At 49.2% G+C, this 15,542-nt stretch overlaps 3 protein-coding genes across 3 annotated transcripts; 2 read left to right on the plus strand and 1 right to left on the minus strand.

Annotated features, from left to right (window-relative positions):
* Nucleotides 1-1,094: 1,094 nt before the first annotated feature.
* Nucleotides 1,095-5,293, plus strand: LOC140304053 (regulator of G-protein signaling 9-binding protein). The gene is made up of 4 exons (XM_072383063.1): nt 1,095-1,296; nt 1,611-1,814; nt 4,901-5,043; nt 5,115-5,293. Exons 1-4 carry the CDS (start codon nt 1,095-1,097, stop codon nt 5,286-5,288), a joined length of 723 nt encoding a protein of 240 aa, XP_072239164.1. The 3' UTR covers nt 5,289-5,293.
* A 1,913-nt stretch (nt 5,294-7,206) lies between these two features.
* Nucleotides 7,207-11,639, minus strand: ube2c (ubiquitin-conjugating enzyme E2C). The gene is made up of 7 exons (XM_072381342.1): nt 11,457-11,639; nt 11,005-11,131; nt 10,458-10,485; nt 7,849-7,935; nt 7,577-7,781; nt 7,416-7,475; nt 7,207-7,329 (listed from the first exon to the last, which is right to left on the minus strand). Exons 2-7 carry the CDS (start codon nt 11,109-11,111, stop codon nt 7,292-7,294), a joined length of 525 nt encoding a protein of 174 aa, XP_072237443.1. The 5' UTR covers nt 11,112-11,131; nt 11,457-11,639; the 3' UTR covers nt 7,207-7,291.
* A 109-nt stretch (nt 11,640-11,748) lies between these two features.
* Nucleotides 11,749-15,486, plus strand: polr2j (RNA polymerase II subunit J). The gene is made up of 3 exons (XM_072381343.1): nt 11,749-11,947; nt 14,285-14,393; nt 15,291-15,486. Exons 1-3 carry the CDS (start codon nt 11,805-11,807, stop codon nt 15,390-15,392), a joined length of 354 nt encoding a protein of 117 aa, XP_072237444.1. The 5' UTR covers nt 11,749-11,804; the 3' UTR covers nt 15,393-15,486.
* Nucleotides 15,487-15,542: the final 56 nt, after the last annotated feature.

Genomic DNA, 15,542 nt, shown 5'->3' on the forward strand with positions numbered 1-15,542 from the left:
TGTGACCTGGCTGTTCAGACTGTGGTTGGATTAAAAAAAAATTAGTTACGTATCCGATTCAGTAGCACATTTACAAGTGGCCCGATTCTGATTCTAAAATGTCAGATTCAATGCGACTTGTGCTGTTCACACTGTCAAAAGCACATCAGATATGGGACACATATGAGCGAAAAGATTGGATTCAGGTCACTTGCAACTGCAGTGTGAACTTAGCCTTAGTGATTTCCACCAAAACTGGAGCTAATGAAGCAGGAAATACCAGATCAGCCACAGGTAAATGTGATGAGGAAATCAGGTTATCACCAGCCACCACGCCTACCCTAACCCTAAGCCATCAGGGACAGGAACAGACAGACAAACACAGAGACGATCGTGAAGAAAACCAGCAACCAGCCACAGACGGTTTCAGTTTACCTTAACTTCAGAAGGTACATGGGACATAAAGACATTATATTTTATACAATAAATACCATTAAAAAGGAAAATCTTCGGGACCCCTACAGGTTTAATGGTATTTACTGTGTGTAATCTGGTGTCTGTATAAGAATGGTTTGATGTGTAATTTTAAATAAAGCGAATCCAATCCTCTGATTGGATAATTGATTTTAAGTGTTAGTGTGTGTACATATATGAATGTGAGGATACTCTGAGCCCATGTACCTGATGAAGGTCAGATAGACACTGTATTAAAGATAAGTTTCCCATTCATTGCTTCATCAGAGGACTTTCTCAGATCCTCAGTGTTACGACGAAGGACAACGTTCCCATCTCTGAGTCTAACATAGTCCCTTCAGTCAGAGGCGAAGCACCCTCAGATGTTCCCACAGAACCAGTGAATGTGGACAAATTATGTTTATCTTAAAATTAAACAGGAAGTCAGATTCCGGCAGCCTTTTTACACTCATACTTTATTAATTCACATTCTGGTTACATCACACGTGGTAAAGATGGCGGCCTCTGATTGGTCAGGCATCAGAGTGTTGCCGTCCTTTGAAGCTATGGCATTCATTTATGACTTTAAGTTTCTGCTTATGTAACAGACAATCACCTGATCCCTCACCTACCTCCTGGTGGTTATAGTGGTTAATGACATCATGAGTCGGTGGCGCCGTTCAGTGGACGAACTGACCATAGGGCGGCGACAGCAGGGCGAATGTGAGCGCGCTCAGGATGCTCTAAGTCGGGTCACTTCCTGTTTCCAACAGTTAGTTGTGTCACTCGGCAGCTCGGCGGACAACAGCTTCCTGCGAGATGAACTGGACGAGACGAGAGCACTTGGACATCGAATCTGCACCGGTAACGCCTGTCTGTCTCACCTGTCTGTCTCACCTGTCTGTCTCACCTGTCTGTCTCACCTGTCTGACTCACCTGTCTGACTCACCTGTCTGTCTCACCTGTCTGACTCTAACCTGTCTGTCTCACCTGTCTGTCTCACCTGTCTGTCTCACCTGTCTGACTCACCTGTCTGTCTCACCTGTCTGACTCTAACCTGTCTGTCTCACCTGTCTGACTCACCTGTCTGACTCACCTGTCTGACTCTAACCTGTCTGTCTCTGACTCCCAGCTTTCTGTCTCACCTTTCTGAGGCTCAACTGTCTATCTCTCTGCAGGTCTTTCCCGCCGCCTGCTGCGCCTGCTTTCAGACTGTAACTCCGCCCCCTCACGTGTGGAAAACAAACAGGTGTCAGAGCGTCTCTGGGTTCTCTTTCTGTCGGCGGTAGAGTTCTTCCTGTCTGACCTCCATAAGGCCAGTGATCTGATTGGACAGTTCCCTCTGTCTGAGCGCTCAAGCAGACGCTCATTGGTCAACACAGGTGAGCTGTAGATCTGCCATCCAGTATGTGGGCACTGATTGGCTGTGCAGCGCCATTCCCTCACACATTTCTTCCTTCTCTTGGGTTTTACTGAGACAGCTCCAGAGAGCCTTAGAACCAGGAGCTTTCTCAGGTCCAGAAAACCTCAATTAGAACCATCCATCCATCATCTACCGCTTATCCAGGGGTCGGATCGCGGGGGCAGCAGCTTTAACAGAGAAACCCAGACATCCCTGTGGAGGAGCAGCAGTTCTACTCCGAGCCCCTCCCGGATGACTGAGCTTCCCACCCTATCTCTAAGGGAGGCCCAGACACCCTGCGGAGGAAACCCATTTCGGCCGCTTGTATTCGCGATCTCGTTCTTTCGGTCACTACCCACAACTCGTGACCATCGGTGAGGATGGGAACGTAGACTGACCAGTAAATAGAGAGTTTCGCCTTTTGGCTCAGCTCCTTTTTCACAACGACGGGTCGGTGCAGAGCAACACTGCAGACGCTGCACCGATCCGCCGTCAATCTCCCGCTCCATTCGTCCCTCCCAGTGAACAAGGCCCCGAGATACTTGAACTCCTGAACTTGGGGAAGGATCTCATTCCCGACCCGGAGAGAGCGTTCCACCCTTTTCCGGCTGAGAACCATAGTCTCGGATTTGGAGGTGCTGATTCTCATCCCAGCCGCTTCACACTCGGCTGCGAATCGCTCCAGTGAGAGCTGAAGGTCACGGCCCGACGATGCTAACAGAACCACATCATCCGCAAAAAGCAGAGACCCGATTCTGAGGTCGCCAAATCGGACACCCTCAACGCCCTGGCTGCACCTAGAAATTCTGTCCATAAAAGTTAGGAACAGAATGGGTGACAAAGGGCAGCCTGACGGAGTCCAACTCTCACCGGAAACGTATCCGACTTACTGCCGGCAATGCGGACCAAACTCTAACACCAGTCATACAGAGACCGAACGGCCCCTATCAAGGGGTCCGGCACTCCATATTCCCGGAGCACCCCCCACAGGACTCCCCAAAGGACACGGTCGAACGCTTTCTCCAAGTCCACAAAACACAGAGAGATTCTGGTCCACCATCCGAGATGCCGGATGGTGGACCAGAATCTCTTCGAGGCCGTCCAGAAGTCATTCTCCATGGTCTCACCGAACTCCTCCCAGGCCCGAGTTTTCGCCTAAGCAACCGCTGAAGCCGCGGCCCGTCTGGCCCGTCGGTACCTATCAGCTGCTTCCAGGGTCCCACTGGCCAAAAAGGCCCGATAGGACTCCTTCTTCAGCTTGACGGCTTCCCTCACCACTGGTGTCCACCAGCAGGTTCAGGGGTTGCCGCCACGACAGGCACCGACCACCTTACGGCCACAGCTCCAATCAGCCACCTCGACAATGGAGTCACGGAACATGGCCCATTCGGGCTCAATGTCCCCCACCTCCCCCGGGATATGGTTGAAGCTCTGCCGGAGGTGGGAGTTAAAGCTCCTCCTGACGGGGGATTCCGACAAACGCTCCCAGCAGACCCTCACAATACGTTTGGGCCTGCCAGGTCTGATCGGCATCCTCCCCCACCAGCGGAGCCAACTCACCACCAGGTGGTGATCAGTTGACAGCTCCGCCCCTCTCTTCACCCGAGAGTCCAGGACATACGGCCGCAAGTCCAACGATACAACCACAAAGTCGATCATCGAACTGCGGCCAAGGGTGTCCTGGGGCCAAGGGCACATATGGACGCCCTTATGCCTGAACTTGGTGTTCGTTATGGACAGTCCATGACTGGCACAGAAGTCCAACAACATAACACCACTCTGATTCAGATCGGGGGGGCCGTTCCTCCCAATCACACCTGGGTCTCACTGTCATTGCCCACGTGAGCATTGAAGTCCCCCAGCAGAACGAGGGAGTCTTCGGTTGGAGCATTCTCTAGTGCCTCCCCCAGGGACTCCCCCAGGGACACCCAAAAAGGGTGGGTACTCTGAACTGCTGTTTGGCGCATAGGCACAAACAACAGTCAGGACTCGTCCCCCACCCGAAGGCGGAGGGAGGCTACCCTCTCGTCCACTGGGGTAAACCCCAATGTACTGGCACACAGCCGGGGGGCAATAAGTATGCCCACACCTGCTCTGCGCCTCTCACCACGGGCAACTCCAGAGTGGAAGAGAGTCCAACCTCTCTCAAGAGGACTAGTTCCAGAGCCCAAGCCGTGCGTCGAGGTGAGTCCGACTATATCTAGCTGGAACCGCTCAGCCTCGCGCACCAGCTCCGGCTCCTTCCCCAACAGAGAGGTGACATTCCACGTCCCAAGAGCTAGCTTCAGTAGCCGAGGATCAGACTGCCAAGGCTACTGCCAAGTAGCACCTTCGGCTGCTACATGGCACCCGACCCCCTTGGCCCCTCCCACGGGTGGTGAGCCCATCGGAAAGGGGACCCACGTCATCCATCGTCGTCCAAATTTATTTTTCATCATAAGGAGTCTTTTGAGCTGTTCTTTGTCTGGTCCCTCATCTAGGATCTGTTTGCCTTGGGTGACCCTACCAGGGGCTTGAAGCCCCGGGCAACATAGCTCCCAGACTCATTGGGGCACGCAAGCTCCCCCACCACGATAAGGTGACAGCTCATGGGAGAGAACCAATAATATCTGAGTCCTCCATGACACAGATACCACTGGTTTGTTCCCAGATAAAGACCTGGTTCATGCCCTTGAGGGCCCAAAGAAAGTTGTTTCTATTTTCCTATTTTAAATTTTTGGGGTTTTCTTCACTGTGCACATCAACCTACAGGGTGACCAAGCCACCCATACCAACAACATTTCTCCATCAAGAAGTCCATCTCTCTACTTGCTTCATCATAATTAGGATAAGGTGGAGGAGCCCATGCCAGCTGCTATCAGGTGAGAAGCAGGGTCCCCAGGCCAGATGGGATATATATCATCCCTCCAGTGAGTTCTGGTTCTTCCTCAGGGCCTCCTCCCAGTTGGACCTGCCTGAAAAACCTTCAAAGGGAGGCGACAAAGAGGCATCCTAACCAGATGAACCACCTCAGCTGACTCCTTTCTATGTGGAGTCTGCACCTCACCTGTCTGTTTTCCCTGTCAGGATGTATCGATGGCGTGGTGGGTGTGGCAGCCCGTGTGGCTCTTGTCCAGGTTCCCTGGCTCCCACTGGAGGAGGTGCCGAGTACAGATCTGACCAATCACATCACAGGACTGGAGGCCATGCTGAGTGAGATGCAGCTGAGGGTGAGTTGGAACTTCTTGTGAGAGCCTGATGGAACACGTGTTCCTGTGTGTGACCTAAGCTCGGTCCGCAGGTTCCGGTCGCGTTTTGGTCGGTGGAGGCGACCCAGCCGGCGTGGGCCGAAGCTCGCAGTGATGTCATCGATCCAGAGGACAACCTGGAGGATCTGATGGAGGTCGAGGTTGTGTCCAGCAATGTGTCGGCCTGCTGCCAGCGTCCGTGCTGCGGCCTCGGCTGTGTCGGGTAGACAAACGTGTTGCACTGAGTTTCATGTTCAGATTCACAGAAAATGTTGTACTTTAAAATAAAGTCAACAAACCTAAATCGTCTGTCCAATACAAAAACAATATAAATGCTTGAACCTGCTCTGTGGGTCAATAAAATGTCAGTTTGTTTTTATATTTTTCAGTCAGAGCTTCTGATTGATCCACCTGAATATAAATACCAACTGTTGCTGATGACCACAGTCACGTGATTCAGCAACACCTGCTGATCAGTTTTTATTTGTTCTATTGGAAACCAGCTTTCTTCAGTCTGCTTTAAAGCAGCTGTGAATTATACCAAGGAGCCAACCTCTTCTGACTGATTACCTTCCTTTTCAGAGGGGCAACATTGTCCAGTGTTGGACGCATTTAAACTATAGTGCTGTCAACAAGAGAGTCAAGTTCTACTGGAGTAAAGTTTAGGTAGCCGTCCTCTGTCATATCTGCACATGGCAGTGAAGAAAAGGATGATGAAATCAACTCTTTAAATCTGGTTACAGCATTCTCTGACAGACACCTTCTATATGTAGAATTATTTTCAGAAGCTGTATAATCAAGTAATGTGAAGATTATCAAAAATGGTCAGATAAGATAGGGTTATGATCCTTTTCTGAATTCATGAACACAACTACTAACAAAGCTGTTCCAACTTATGATCTTTTTCGTCATTTTGTCCACATAGAAACAACAGAAAATCAGAAGAAGGAATGTCAGTAAGAAGTGTCAGTGTTTGAGTGGCCAAGAACTGGTGTTCATATCTGTTAGTTTAATTTATTATCAGAGTCCAGAAATCATCAGTTAGGAAAAGGGACAACAGCTCAGTGGGCTCAACATCTGTCACATCTGTCTCCTCGTTAGCCAACAGGCTCATCAAAGTGTCTGATCCCCCGGTTCACTTCATCAGTATTCAGAAAAACCCAGTGTTCATTACTGCTGACACACAGGTTCCCATTCAGACTCACCCTGTGTCCCATCTACCTCCACCTTTTCCCCGTCATCACCATTTGGTCGACCCGTGCCTCCCTCACCTCTGCGGGTGTTGAAATCCTCGCCCTCTCTGAGTCTTCATCTTCAAATATTTTAGCCAAAACTATTTTTATTAATTTTCTCTTCCATATAAACACTTCCTGATAGCTGCATTAGCTAACGGCCAAACACTTCCTGTTAGCTGCATGAGCTAACGGCCAAACACTTCCTGTTAGCTGCATGAGCTAACGGCCAAACACTTCCTGTTAGCTGCATGAGCTAACGGCCAAACACTTCCTGTTAGCTGCATGAGCTAACGGCCAAACACTTCCTGTTAGCTGCATGAGCTAACGGCCAAACACTTCCTGTTAGCTGCATGAGCTAACGGCCAAACACTTCCTGTTAGCTGCATGAGCTAACGGCCAAACACTTCCTGTTAGCTGCATGAGCTAATGGCCAAACACTTCCTGTTAGCTGCATGAGCTAACGGCCAAACACTTCCTGTTAGCTGCATGAGCTAATGGCCAAACACTTCCTGTTAGCTGCATGAGCTAACGGCCAAACACTTCCTGTTAGCTGCATGAGCTAACGGCCAAACACTTCCTGTTAGCTGCACGAGCTAACGGCCAAACACTTCCGGTTAGCTGCACGAGCTAACGGCCAAACACTTCCGGTTAGCTGCATGAGCTAACGCCCAAACACTTCCGGTTAGCTGCATGAGCTAACGCCCAAACACTTCCGGTTAGCTGCATGAGCTAACGCCCAAACACTTCCGGTTAGCTGCATGAGCTAACGCCCAAACACTTCCTGTTAGCTGCATGCGGCCTCACACAGAAGCGGTACCGGCGGCCGAGCCTCACACAGAAGCGGTACCGGCGGCCGAGCCTCACACAGAAGCGGTACCGGCGGTCGAGCGTCACACGGAGGCAGTGGGAGTTGAATTAAGAACTTTATTAACAGTGAGGTGAACAAACATAAAAATATTTTACAGACAGACGGACGAAGAAGGCGTAGAGTGACGTCACTTCTGGAAGGCGGCGTGAAGGTGGGCTCTGAAGGCTGAAAGAGAAACAACAGTTAGAACTGCAGGTTCTGGTCCCGTCCGCGTTTAATGACTGAGAAATCGGTTCTGTTTGGGTTCTCACCATCCTGGTCAGCCCACAATTCTGCCGCCGCCGTGTTCAGTGGACTCTCGTTGTTTGGTTCTGAAGAGGAAAAACACAGTGAGCCTGACGCAGAGGACAGAACCAGAGGACAGAACCAGAGGACAGAACCAGAGGACAGACGGAACAGGCGGTTCTGTTACCTCCCAATAGGCTCTGGATGGACAGCAGGATGGAGCGGACGTCGTACAGCGCCGACCACTTGTCCTTCAGGATGTCGAGGCAGATGAAGCCCTGCTCGTCCACGTTGGGGTGGAAACACTGCGTGACGAACTTCACCCGCGGCGCCTGGTACGGGTACCCGGCCGGGAAGTCCAGGGACAGCCGGTACCGCAGGCCCTCGTACACCTGACACAGAGACGGACAGGTCAGTATGTCACACAGAACCGTGACCCACTCATCTGGGTGTGCTTACCGTCCCCTGAGCTCCGTCGATGGTTCCAACCCATTTAAAGAGGTTATCTGATTCTGGAAATGCTGAGATCCCCTTATCACCCGACATCTGCAGCAGACAGAGAACATGATCACAGGTGTGCTTCAGCTATTAGCCACCCAGAAAGCCCAGTCTGCGCCGATCGGACCGGGCTTGGATCCTGAGTTTCTGATTGGACACAGGAGGTGACGAGTGGTAAAATGAACATGGGAAGAGGCTCCATCAGTCGGCAGTATCGATTAACCATCTGATGATCCCAGATCAAAAAGATCAAAGGTTCTCAAAGGATTATGACTTTCTTCTAACAGAATCATCCCATGACATAATTTTAGGGCCCGCCGCCCGGTTAAAGGGCCAGTCTCCGTGTTTAAAGGCCCGCCGCCCGGTTAAAGGGCCAGTCTCCGTGTTTAAAGGCCCGCCGCCCGGTTAAAGGGCCAGTCTCCGTGTTTGAAGGCCCGCCGCCCGGTTAAAGGGCCAGTCTCCATGTTTAAAGGCCCGCCGCCCGGTTAAAAGGCCCGCCGCCCGGTTAAAGGGCCAGTCTCCGTGTTTGAAGGCCCGTCGCCCGGTTAAAAGGCCCGCCGCCCGGTTAAAGGGCCAGTCTCCGTGTTTAAAGGCCCGCCGCCCGGTTAAAGGGCCAGTCTCCGTGTTTAAAGGCCCGCCGCCCGGTTAAAGGGCCAGTCTCCGTGTTTAAAGGCCCGCCGCCCGGTTAAAGGGCCAGTCTCCGTGTTTGAAGGCCCGCCGCCCGGTTAAAGGGCCAGTCTCCGTGTTTAAAGGCCCGCCGCCCGGTTAAAGGGCCAGTCTCCGTGTTTAAAGGCCCGCCGCCCGGTTAAAGGGCCAGTCTCCGTGTTTAAAGGCCCGCCGCCCGGTTAAAGGGCCAGTCTCCATGTTTGAAGGCCCGCCGCCCGGTTAAAGGGCCAGTCTCCGTGTTTAAAGGCCCGCCGCCCGGTTAAAGGGCCAGTCTCCATGTTTAAAGGCCCGCCGCCCGGTTAAAAGGCCAGTCTCCGTGTTTAAAGGCCCGCCGCCCGGTTAAAGGGCCAGTCTCCGTGTTTGAAGGCCCGCCGCCCGGTTAAAGGGCCAGTCTCCATGTTTGAAGGCCCGCCGCCCGGTTAAAAGGCCAGTCTCCATGTTTGAAGGCCCGCCGCCCGGTTAAAGGGCCAGTCTCCGTGTTTAAAGGCCCGCCGCCCGGTTAAAGGGCCAGTCTCCGTGTTTAAAGGCCCGCCGCCCGGTTAAAGGGCCAGTCTCCATGTTTGAAGGCCCGCCGCCCGGTTAAAGGGCCAGTCTCCGTGTTTAAAGGCCCGCCGCCCGGTTAAAGGGCCAGTCTCCATGTTTAAAGGCCCGCCGCCCGGTTAAAGGGCCAGTCTCCGTGTTTGAAGGCCCGCCGCCCGGTTAAAGGGCCAGTCTCCGTGTTTAAAGGCCCGCCGCCCGGTTAAAGGGCCAGTCTCCGTGTTTGAAGGCCCGCCGCCCGGTTAAAGGGCCAGTCTCCGTGTTTGAAGGCCCGCCGCCCGGTTAAAGGGCCAGTCTCCATGTTTAAAGGCCCGCCGCCCGGTTAAAGGGCCAGTCTCCGTGTTTAAAGGCCCGCCGCCCGGTTAAAGGGCCAGTCTCCGTGTTTAAAGGCCCGCCGCCCGGTTAAAGGGCCAGTCTCCATGTTTAAAGGCCCGCCGCCCGGTTAAAGGGCCAGTCTCCATGTTTGAAGGCCCGCCGCCCGGTTAAAAGGCCAGTCTCCGTGTTTAAAGGCCCGCCGCCCGGTTAAAGGGCCAGTCTCCATGTTTGAAGGCCCGCCGCCCGGTTAAAGGGCCAGTCTCCGTGTTTAAAGGCCCGCCGCCCGGTTAAAGGGCCAGTCTCCATGTTTAAAGGCCCGCCGCCCGGTTAAAAGGCCCGCCGCCCGGTTAAAGGGCCAGTCTCCGTGTTTAAAGGCCCGCCGCCCGGTTAAAGGGCCAGTCTCCGTGTTTAAAGGCCCGCCGCCCGGTTAAAGGGCCAGTCTCCGTGTTTAAAGGCCCGCCGCCCGGTTAAAGGGCCAGTCTCCGTGTTTAAAGGCCCGCCGCCCGGTTAAAGGGCCAGTCTCCATGTTTAAAGGCCCGCCGCCCGGTTAAAGGGCCAGTCTCCATGATTAAAGGCCCGCCGCCCGGTTAAAAGGTAAAAGGAACTCCAGGATTTTGAGGACAGCTGCTGTTAGATTAAATTCAGTTACAGTAACCAGTAACTCTGGTTTGGTTTTCATTTGGGCGGCCGTGGTTAAAGTAGGTCGTCCAATAACCGGAAGGTCGGCGGCTCAAATCTCTCGCCATTCAAAGATTGGTGAAACTGACAGCTGGAGGGGTGTTCATCTTAATTTCAGACTCCTTACAGTTAATCATTGATATGAATAATATCTGTAACTGTGGAAATATGAGCTGAGGATGTAGAAAGCAGCAGTGGTCATGTTGGTAGTTTGTTTTTAGTGAAACAGGAAATGAACGTTTAAAATAGAGCCATGAAGCCGAGGAGGAAACAGCCGAACTGAGGATGTGATCAGAAGTGTGGGGATGATCCTGCTGATGAGCAAGAAGAAGCTGGTGTTGATCAGTGATGACAAAAAGTAAAAGTTAACTCACCATGAGAGTCATCAGCTCCTGCTGCAGCCTACACACACACACACACACACACACATTAAAGTCCAACTCCAACATGATCAAACTGCTGTGATCAATCACGTGAGCAGCAAACTGTCTGGTCCAAAGTTTTAGAGCTTTGGGAGCTCATCGAACCAATGCTGCTCTGGATGTTTTCATTTTTAAATAAATCCTCTTTTGAATTCATGTTAATGTTGCTGCTCGCTGATGCAGATCATACTTAACAACACCCTGTTTCTGTGTTTAAATGGCTTAACTTCATTAAAGATAACATAACAGCAGCTTAAAGGACCCTTATAAGCAGCTACAGCAGTTTATTATCTACCAAACACTGATTCCAGCCCCTGTCTGATCATAAAAATGTTCACTTTCATTCAAGAGTGTTATGTTAAGCAGATAGTCATTTCCACACTCTCCATTAGCTTTTAATAAGCATTATAGTCATTACAACAGTCTTTTGCCTGGCGAAAGGTGATTAAGGCTCCCAGCCGGACTGTTTGTTCCGGTACCGTTGCGGTCCAGTACTCACCGTTTGGACACGGAGCCTCTGGCCGCGCTGCCGCCGCTCTCACTGCCCTTCAGTGCGGCCGTGGAGGAGGCTGCAGCTGATGCTGGGTCCATGTTCTGAGAGGCCATGAGTACAAACGGTCCGGTTCCTGTTAGAAACAGGCACAGTGGGTCACACAGACCGACCGGGCCTCAGAGGGACCGACACATTGACCCTGGTTCCCTGACCGATGAACCTCCTGAAGCTACACGGAGACCACCGACGGACAGCTCGGTTTGACCGTCAGTCTCTCAGAACCAGATTAGCAGCCGTCCGTTAGCAGCTTCATGCTAACGACTGCTACAGCTAGTTCTGATGTTAGCATGTTTATTTCTAAAACCCCAGAATAAACAGATAAACAGCCACAACATATCAACACGATTTAAACATATCCAGGTGGATAAAGCGGTTTTTGCTTTACCTGTGGGACTCACCGGGTGGAATTTCGTTAGCAGACCGAATGAAGATACTTATTTTCGGATTCAAACTGATCACACTCCCGCCCCCTAGTTTAAACCAAATCTGCTTCACACAAACAGCCAATCACCCTTCGACTTTCAAAACCAAATAGTCTCAGACTGACCAATGAGAACGATGGTCACTGACAAAGCAGTACTGTGATTGGTAAGGAGAAACAAAGCTGTGACCAGCTACAACCAGCAGGAGGAGTATAGGGTGGTAGCTGCTATTAAAGGCCCGAAGAAGAAGAGTACGTCAGCGGAAGTTGTAGTGCTATTTGGAAGTGGAGTTTCCGTTGCGATCTCTCGAGCTCAGACAGAAAAATGAATGCGCCTCCCGCTTTCGAATCGTTCCTGCTGTTTGAAGGGGAGAAGAAGATCAGCATCAGCAAGGACACTAAAGTCCCAAACGCGTGTTTGTTCACACTGAACAAGGAGGACCACACGCTGGGGAACATCATCCGCGCGTGAGAAACGCACACACACACACACACACACACACACACACACACACACACACACACACACACACACACACACACACGCACACACGCACACACACACACAGCTAATGCTCTTCTGATGTTCAGCTAACATTCAGATAACGTTCATTTAACTTTATTTTTTAGCACATTTAAAAACAACGAGGTGCTTCACAGGCTCAGCCAGCGATTAAAAACAATAAATACACGGACAAGCCAAGATGTCTGGGCTCAACTTTAATTTTTTTGTCCAAACTTTATTTTGCATCACAGTTTAGGGCACATTTCAATTGAAATGCACGTCATTTTACAAAAACTCATTTGAGGAAACATTTGCTTGCATTTGAAACTCAAACTTACAACACATTAACAAGATAAAATAAAATAATCAAAGGCGCTGACATTTCAACAGAAGGGCTTTAAGCCTGTTAAAATAACAGAATTGTAACTTAAAAAGCAAGAGAATGCGACATTGTTTCATATAATTTATTTATAGACTGATTTTCTTCTGATAATACCTTTCGGGATGTTATATAGTTTTCATTTAATTTTTTTAACCGTTTATGCTGGGTTTGCTGCTTCTCCATTTACTCCTGTGGATATGATATTTTTCCATAATAAGAACCTTTTTTGCCATGCAGAAAACACACAGACTTGCTTTAAAATGGAACCTTTTCCTTTTAGAGTTTCAGCAGCAGGATACATATTGTTTATTAATTTGAACTGAATTTCTTTTTGCTTGGGTGGAATTGGCCATTTAACTACAATAAGTCTTCGTTAGTGTCACTTCGTTGTCTGTTATCTTTATTTTTGATATCATAGCTTTTCTTTAAACACTTCCGTGTACTTTGTTGTTACGTTTTCTTTTTCTGACTTCTAAATTGGGCAGTTTAACACATTTGAGGTTGTCAGTAAATTTTTAATCATGTATTTTAAGGGAAGTAGCTCCACCCATTTGATTAAATTCTCTATAAGAGCATTTTAAACTAAACTTTTCTACAAATGAATTAAACTGCAATAAATTTCCATTTACATCCATCTGGTCAGTGATATATAGGCCCTTTTTATCATACCATTCCTGTTTAAACAAAGTCTTCCTGTTAATTGATACGGTTCTGTTATTCCACGCGGTGGCATGAAGTTGAGTGAACATCATTTTCCAGTAGAGCAGTATTTGTTTATGGAAGTCAGACAGTTTGATTGGTAGTTGGTTATTTCAAAGTCACATCTTAACAAAACTTCTAATCCTTCAACATTTTGGAGAATATATTTTGTTATGTGGAACCATGTGGAATCAGGTTGTGGCAAATAAGCTTTTATCCAGTTCAACTTTAGCAGCTTTTAACCCACCATGTTTATAGTCTTTAACCATCACAGAATTTTTAAGGTAGTGGGTTTTATTTTTCCATATGAAAGCAAAAATGATGGAATTTATCTTTTTAATAATTTGGGGAGGAACATAAAGAGATTGACATGGATATACTGGTTTGATAAAACCTTCTGCTTTTTTCAGTAAGATTCTGCCAAGAATAGAGATCTCTCATAAGCCAATGGTTGAGAGATTTTCTTCATACCATCTGTTTTCCCTTCAATGTTTCGTTGTTCTCTCTTATTTTTATCTTTAGACATCATTAAATCTCGGTATTTTAATTCAGTTTTGACAGGAATGGAGCCTATATTTGTCTCGGCACACGGAGGAAGAGATAGTATTTCACATCAAACCCAAATTCTTGGCAAAGGGACAAACAGTAAAATGGATTTTTGAAAACGGAGCTCAATGGCAGCATATACAATGTAGGGCCTAGAATTGACTCTTGGGGAACTCCATAGGAACCACAGATATGGGGAAATGTGGACAGAAAAACTCCTATGAGTCAAATATAACCTGAACCAGTTAAGGGCTTAATGCCGACACGGTGCTCAGATGGAGATAAAAGAATGGAGAGGTTGTCTGTGTCAAACGCAGAGGTTAAGTGTAAAAGCACAAAGATCGTTAAAAACTCTTAAAGGCCAGTCTGAGTACTATGGCTGAAACTAGCATCCCGTTAATGTTCCTCTAACGTTCTGCTGATGTAACTGTGAATAATGATCTGTGTTCCAGTCAAAGAGCTGACAGATCCATGGAGGAGATACAGGTGTGAACAGCTTTTAGTGACACCTGTTGAGCTGACATCAGACTGTTAAACGTGCACATGCTCAGAACCGTTAGAAAGAAGAAACCTTGTTAAAGACTTAAAGATTAGCAGCTGGTTATCTGGTAACCTGCAGCCTCAGGTGAGCTGTGTGAACATTTCTCTGAACAGGTGTGTGTTTGTGTGTCAGTCAGCTGCTGAAGGATCCTCAGGTTCTGTTCGCTGGTTACAAAGTTCCTCATCCTCTGGAACACAAGATCGTGATTCGAGTGCAGACCACACCTGACTACAGTCCACAGGTAACACACACACACACCTGACTACAGTCCACAGGTAACACACACACCTGACTACAGTCCACAGGTAACACACACACACACCTGACTACAGTCCACAGGTAACACACACACACACCTGACTACAGTCCACAGGTAACACACACACACACCTGACTACAGTCCACAGGTAACACACACACACACACCTGACTACAGTCCACAGGTAACACACACACCTGACTACAGTCCACAGGTAACACACACACACACACACCTGACTACAGTCCACAGGTAACACACACACACACCTGACTACAGTCCACAGGTAACACACACCTGACTACAGTCCACAGGTAACACACACACACACACACCTGACTACAGTCCACAGGTAACACACACACACACACACCTGACTACAGTCCACAGGTAACACACACACCTGACTACAGTCCACAGGTAACACACACACACACACACCTGACTACAGTCCACAGGTAACACACACACACACACACCTGACTACAGTCCACAGGTAACACACACACACACACACCTGACTACAGTCCACAGGTAACACACACACCTGACTACAGTCCACAGGTAACACACACACCTGACTACAGTCCACAGGTAACACACACCTGACTACAGTCCACAGGTAACACACACACACACACACACCTGACTACAGTCCACAGGTAACACACACACACACACACCTGACTACAGTCCACAGGTAACACACACACACACCTGACTACAGTCCACAGGTAACACACACACCTGACTACAGTCCACAGGTAACACACACCTGACTACAGTCCACAGGTAACTAACTAACTAACTCACACACACACACCTGACTACAGTTTCTGAGGCTGTTGCTAACAGGAAGTGACATCATGTTGTTGACAGGAAGCGTTTACGAACGCCATCACTGACCTGATCAGCGAGCTGTCGTTGCTGGAGGAACGCTTCAGAGTCGCAATCAAAGACAAACAGGAAGGGATCGAGTGACCCCGCCCGTGTGATGTCACTTCCTGTCCCAGCGAGCTGTTGACATGTCTGTGTTTACCTTCATTGATGAATAAACTAATTTCCTGTTTTTAAACTGGTTGTGGTTCTGTTCACCTTTTACCATCACAACAGGTAAGAGATCGGTACCTG

This window comes from Leuresthes tenuis, unplaced genomic scaffold (genome assembly GCF_036924035.1).
Source record: "Leuresthes tenuis unplaced genomic scaffold, fLeuTen1.0.hap1 SCAF_3, whole genome shotgun sequence".
Lineage (NCBI taxonomy): Eukaryota > Metazoa > Chordata > Actinopteri > Atheriniformes > Atherinopsidae > Leuresthes > Leuresthes tenuis.

Bases quoted from the DNA above. Each gene is read 5' to 3' on its own strand.
- LOC140304053 (XM_072383063.1), top strand. From the start codon at position 1,095: ATGAGTCGGTGGCGCCGTTCAGTGGACGAACTGACCATAGGGCGGCGA. The intron at 1,297-1,610 runs GTAACGCCTGTC...ATCTCTCTGCAG, and splicing joins TGGACATCGAATCTGCACCG to GTCTTTCCCGCCGCCTGCTG. The intron at 5,044-5,114 runs GTGAGTTGGAAC...CTCGGTCCGCAG, and splicing joins TGAGTGAGATGCAGCTGAGG to GTTCCGGTCGCGTTTTGGTC.
- ube2c (XM_072381342.1), bottom strand. From the start codon at position 11,111: ATGGCCTCTCAGAACATGGACCCAGCATCAGCTGCAGCCTCCTCCACG. The intron at 10,486-11,004 runs GTGAGTACTGGA...GTGTGTGTGTAG, and splicing joins AGAGGCTCCGTGTCCAAACG to GCTGCAGCAGGAGCTGATGA. The intron at 7,782-7,848 runs GTAAGCACACCC...TCTCTGTGTCAG, and splicing joins TCGACGGAGCTCAGGGGACG to GTGTACGAGGGCCTGCGGTA.
- polr2j (XM_072381343.1), top strand. From the start codon at position 11,805: ATGAATGCGCCTCCCGCTTTCGAATCGTTCCTGCTGTTTGAAGGGGAG. The intron at 11,948-14,284 runs GTGAGAAACGCA...TTTGTGTGTCAG, and splicing joins CTGGGGAACATCATCCGCGC to TCAGCTGCTGAAGGATCCTC. The intron at 14,394-15,290 runs GTAACACACACA...TGTTGTTGACAG, and splicing joins CACCTGACTACAGTCCACAG to GAAGCGTTTACGAACGCCAT.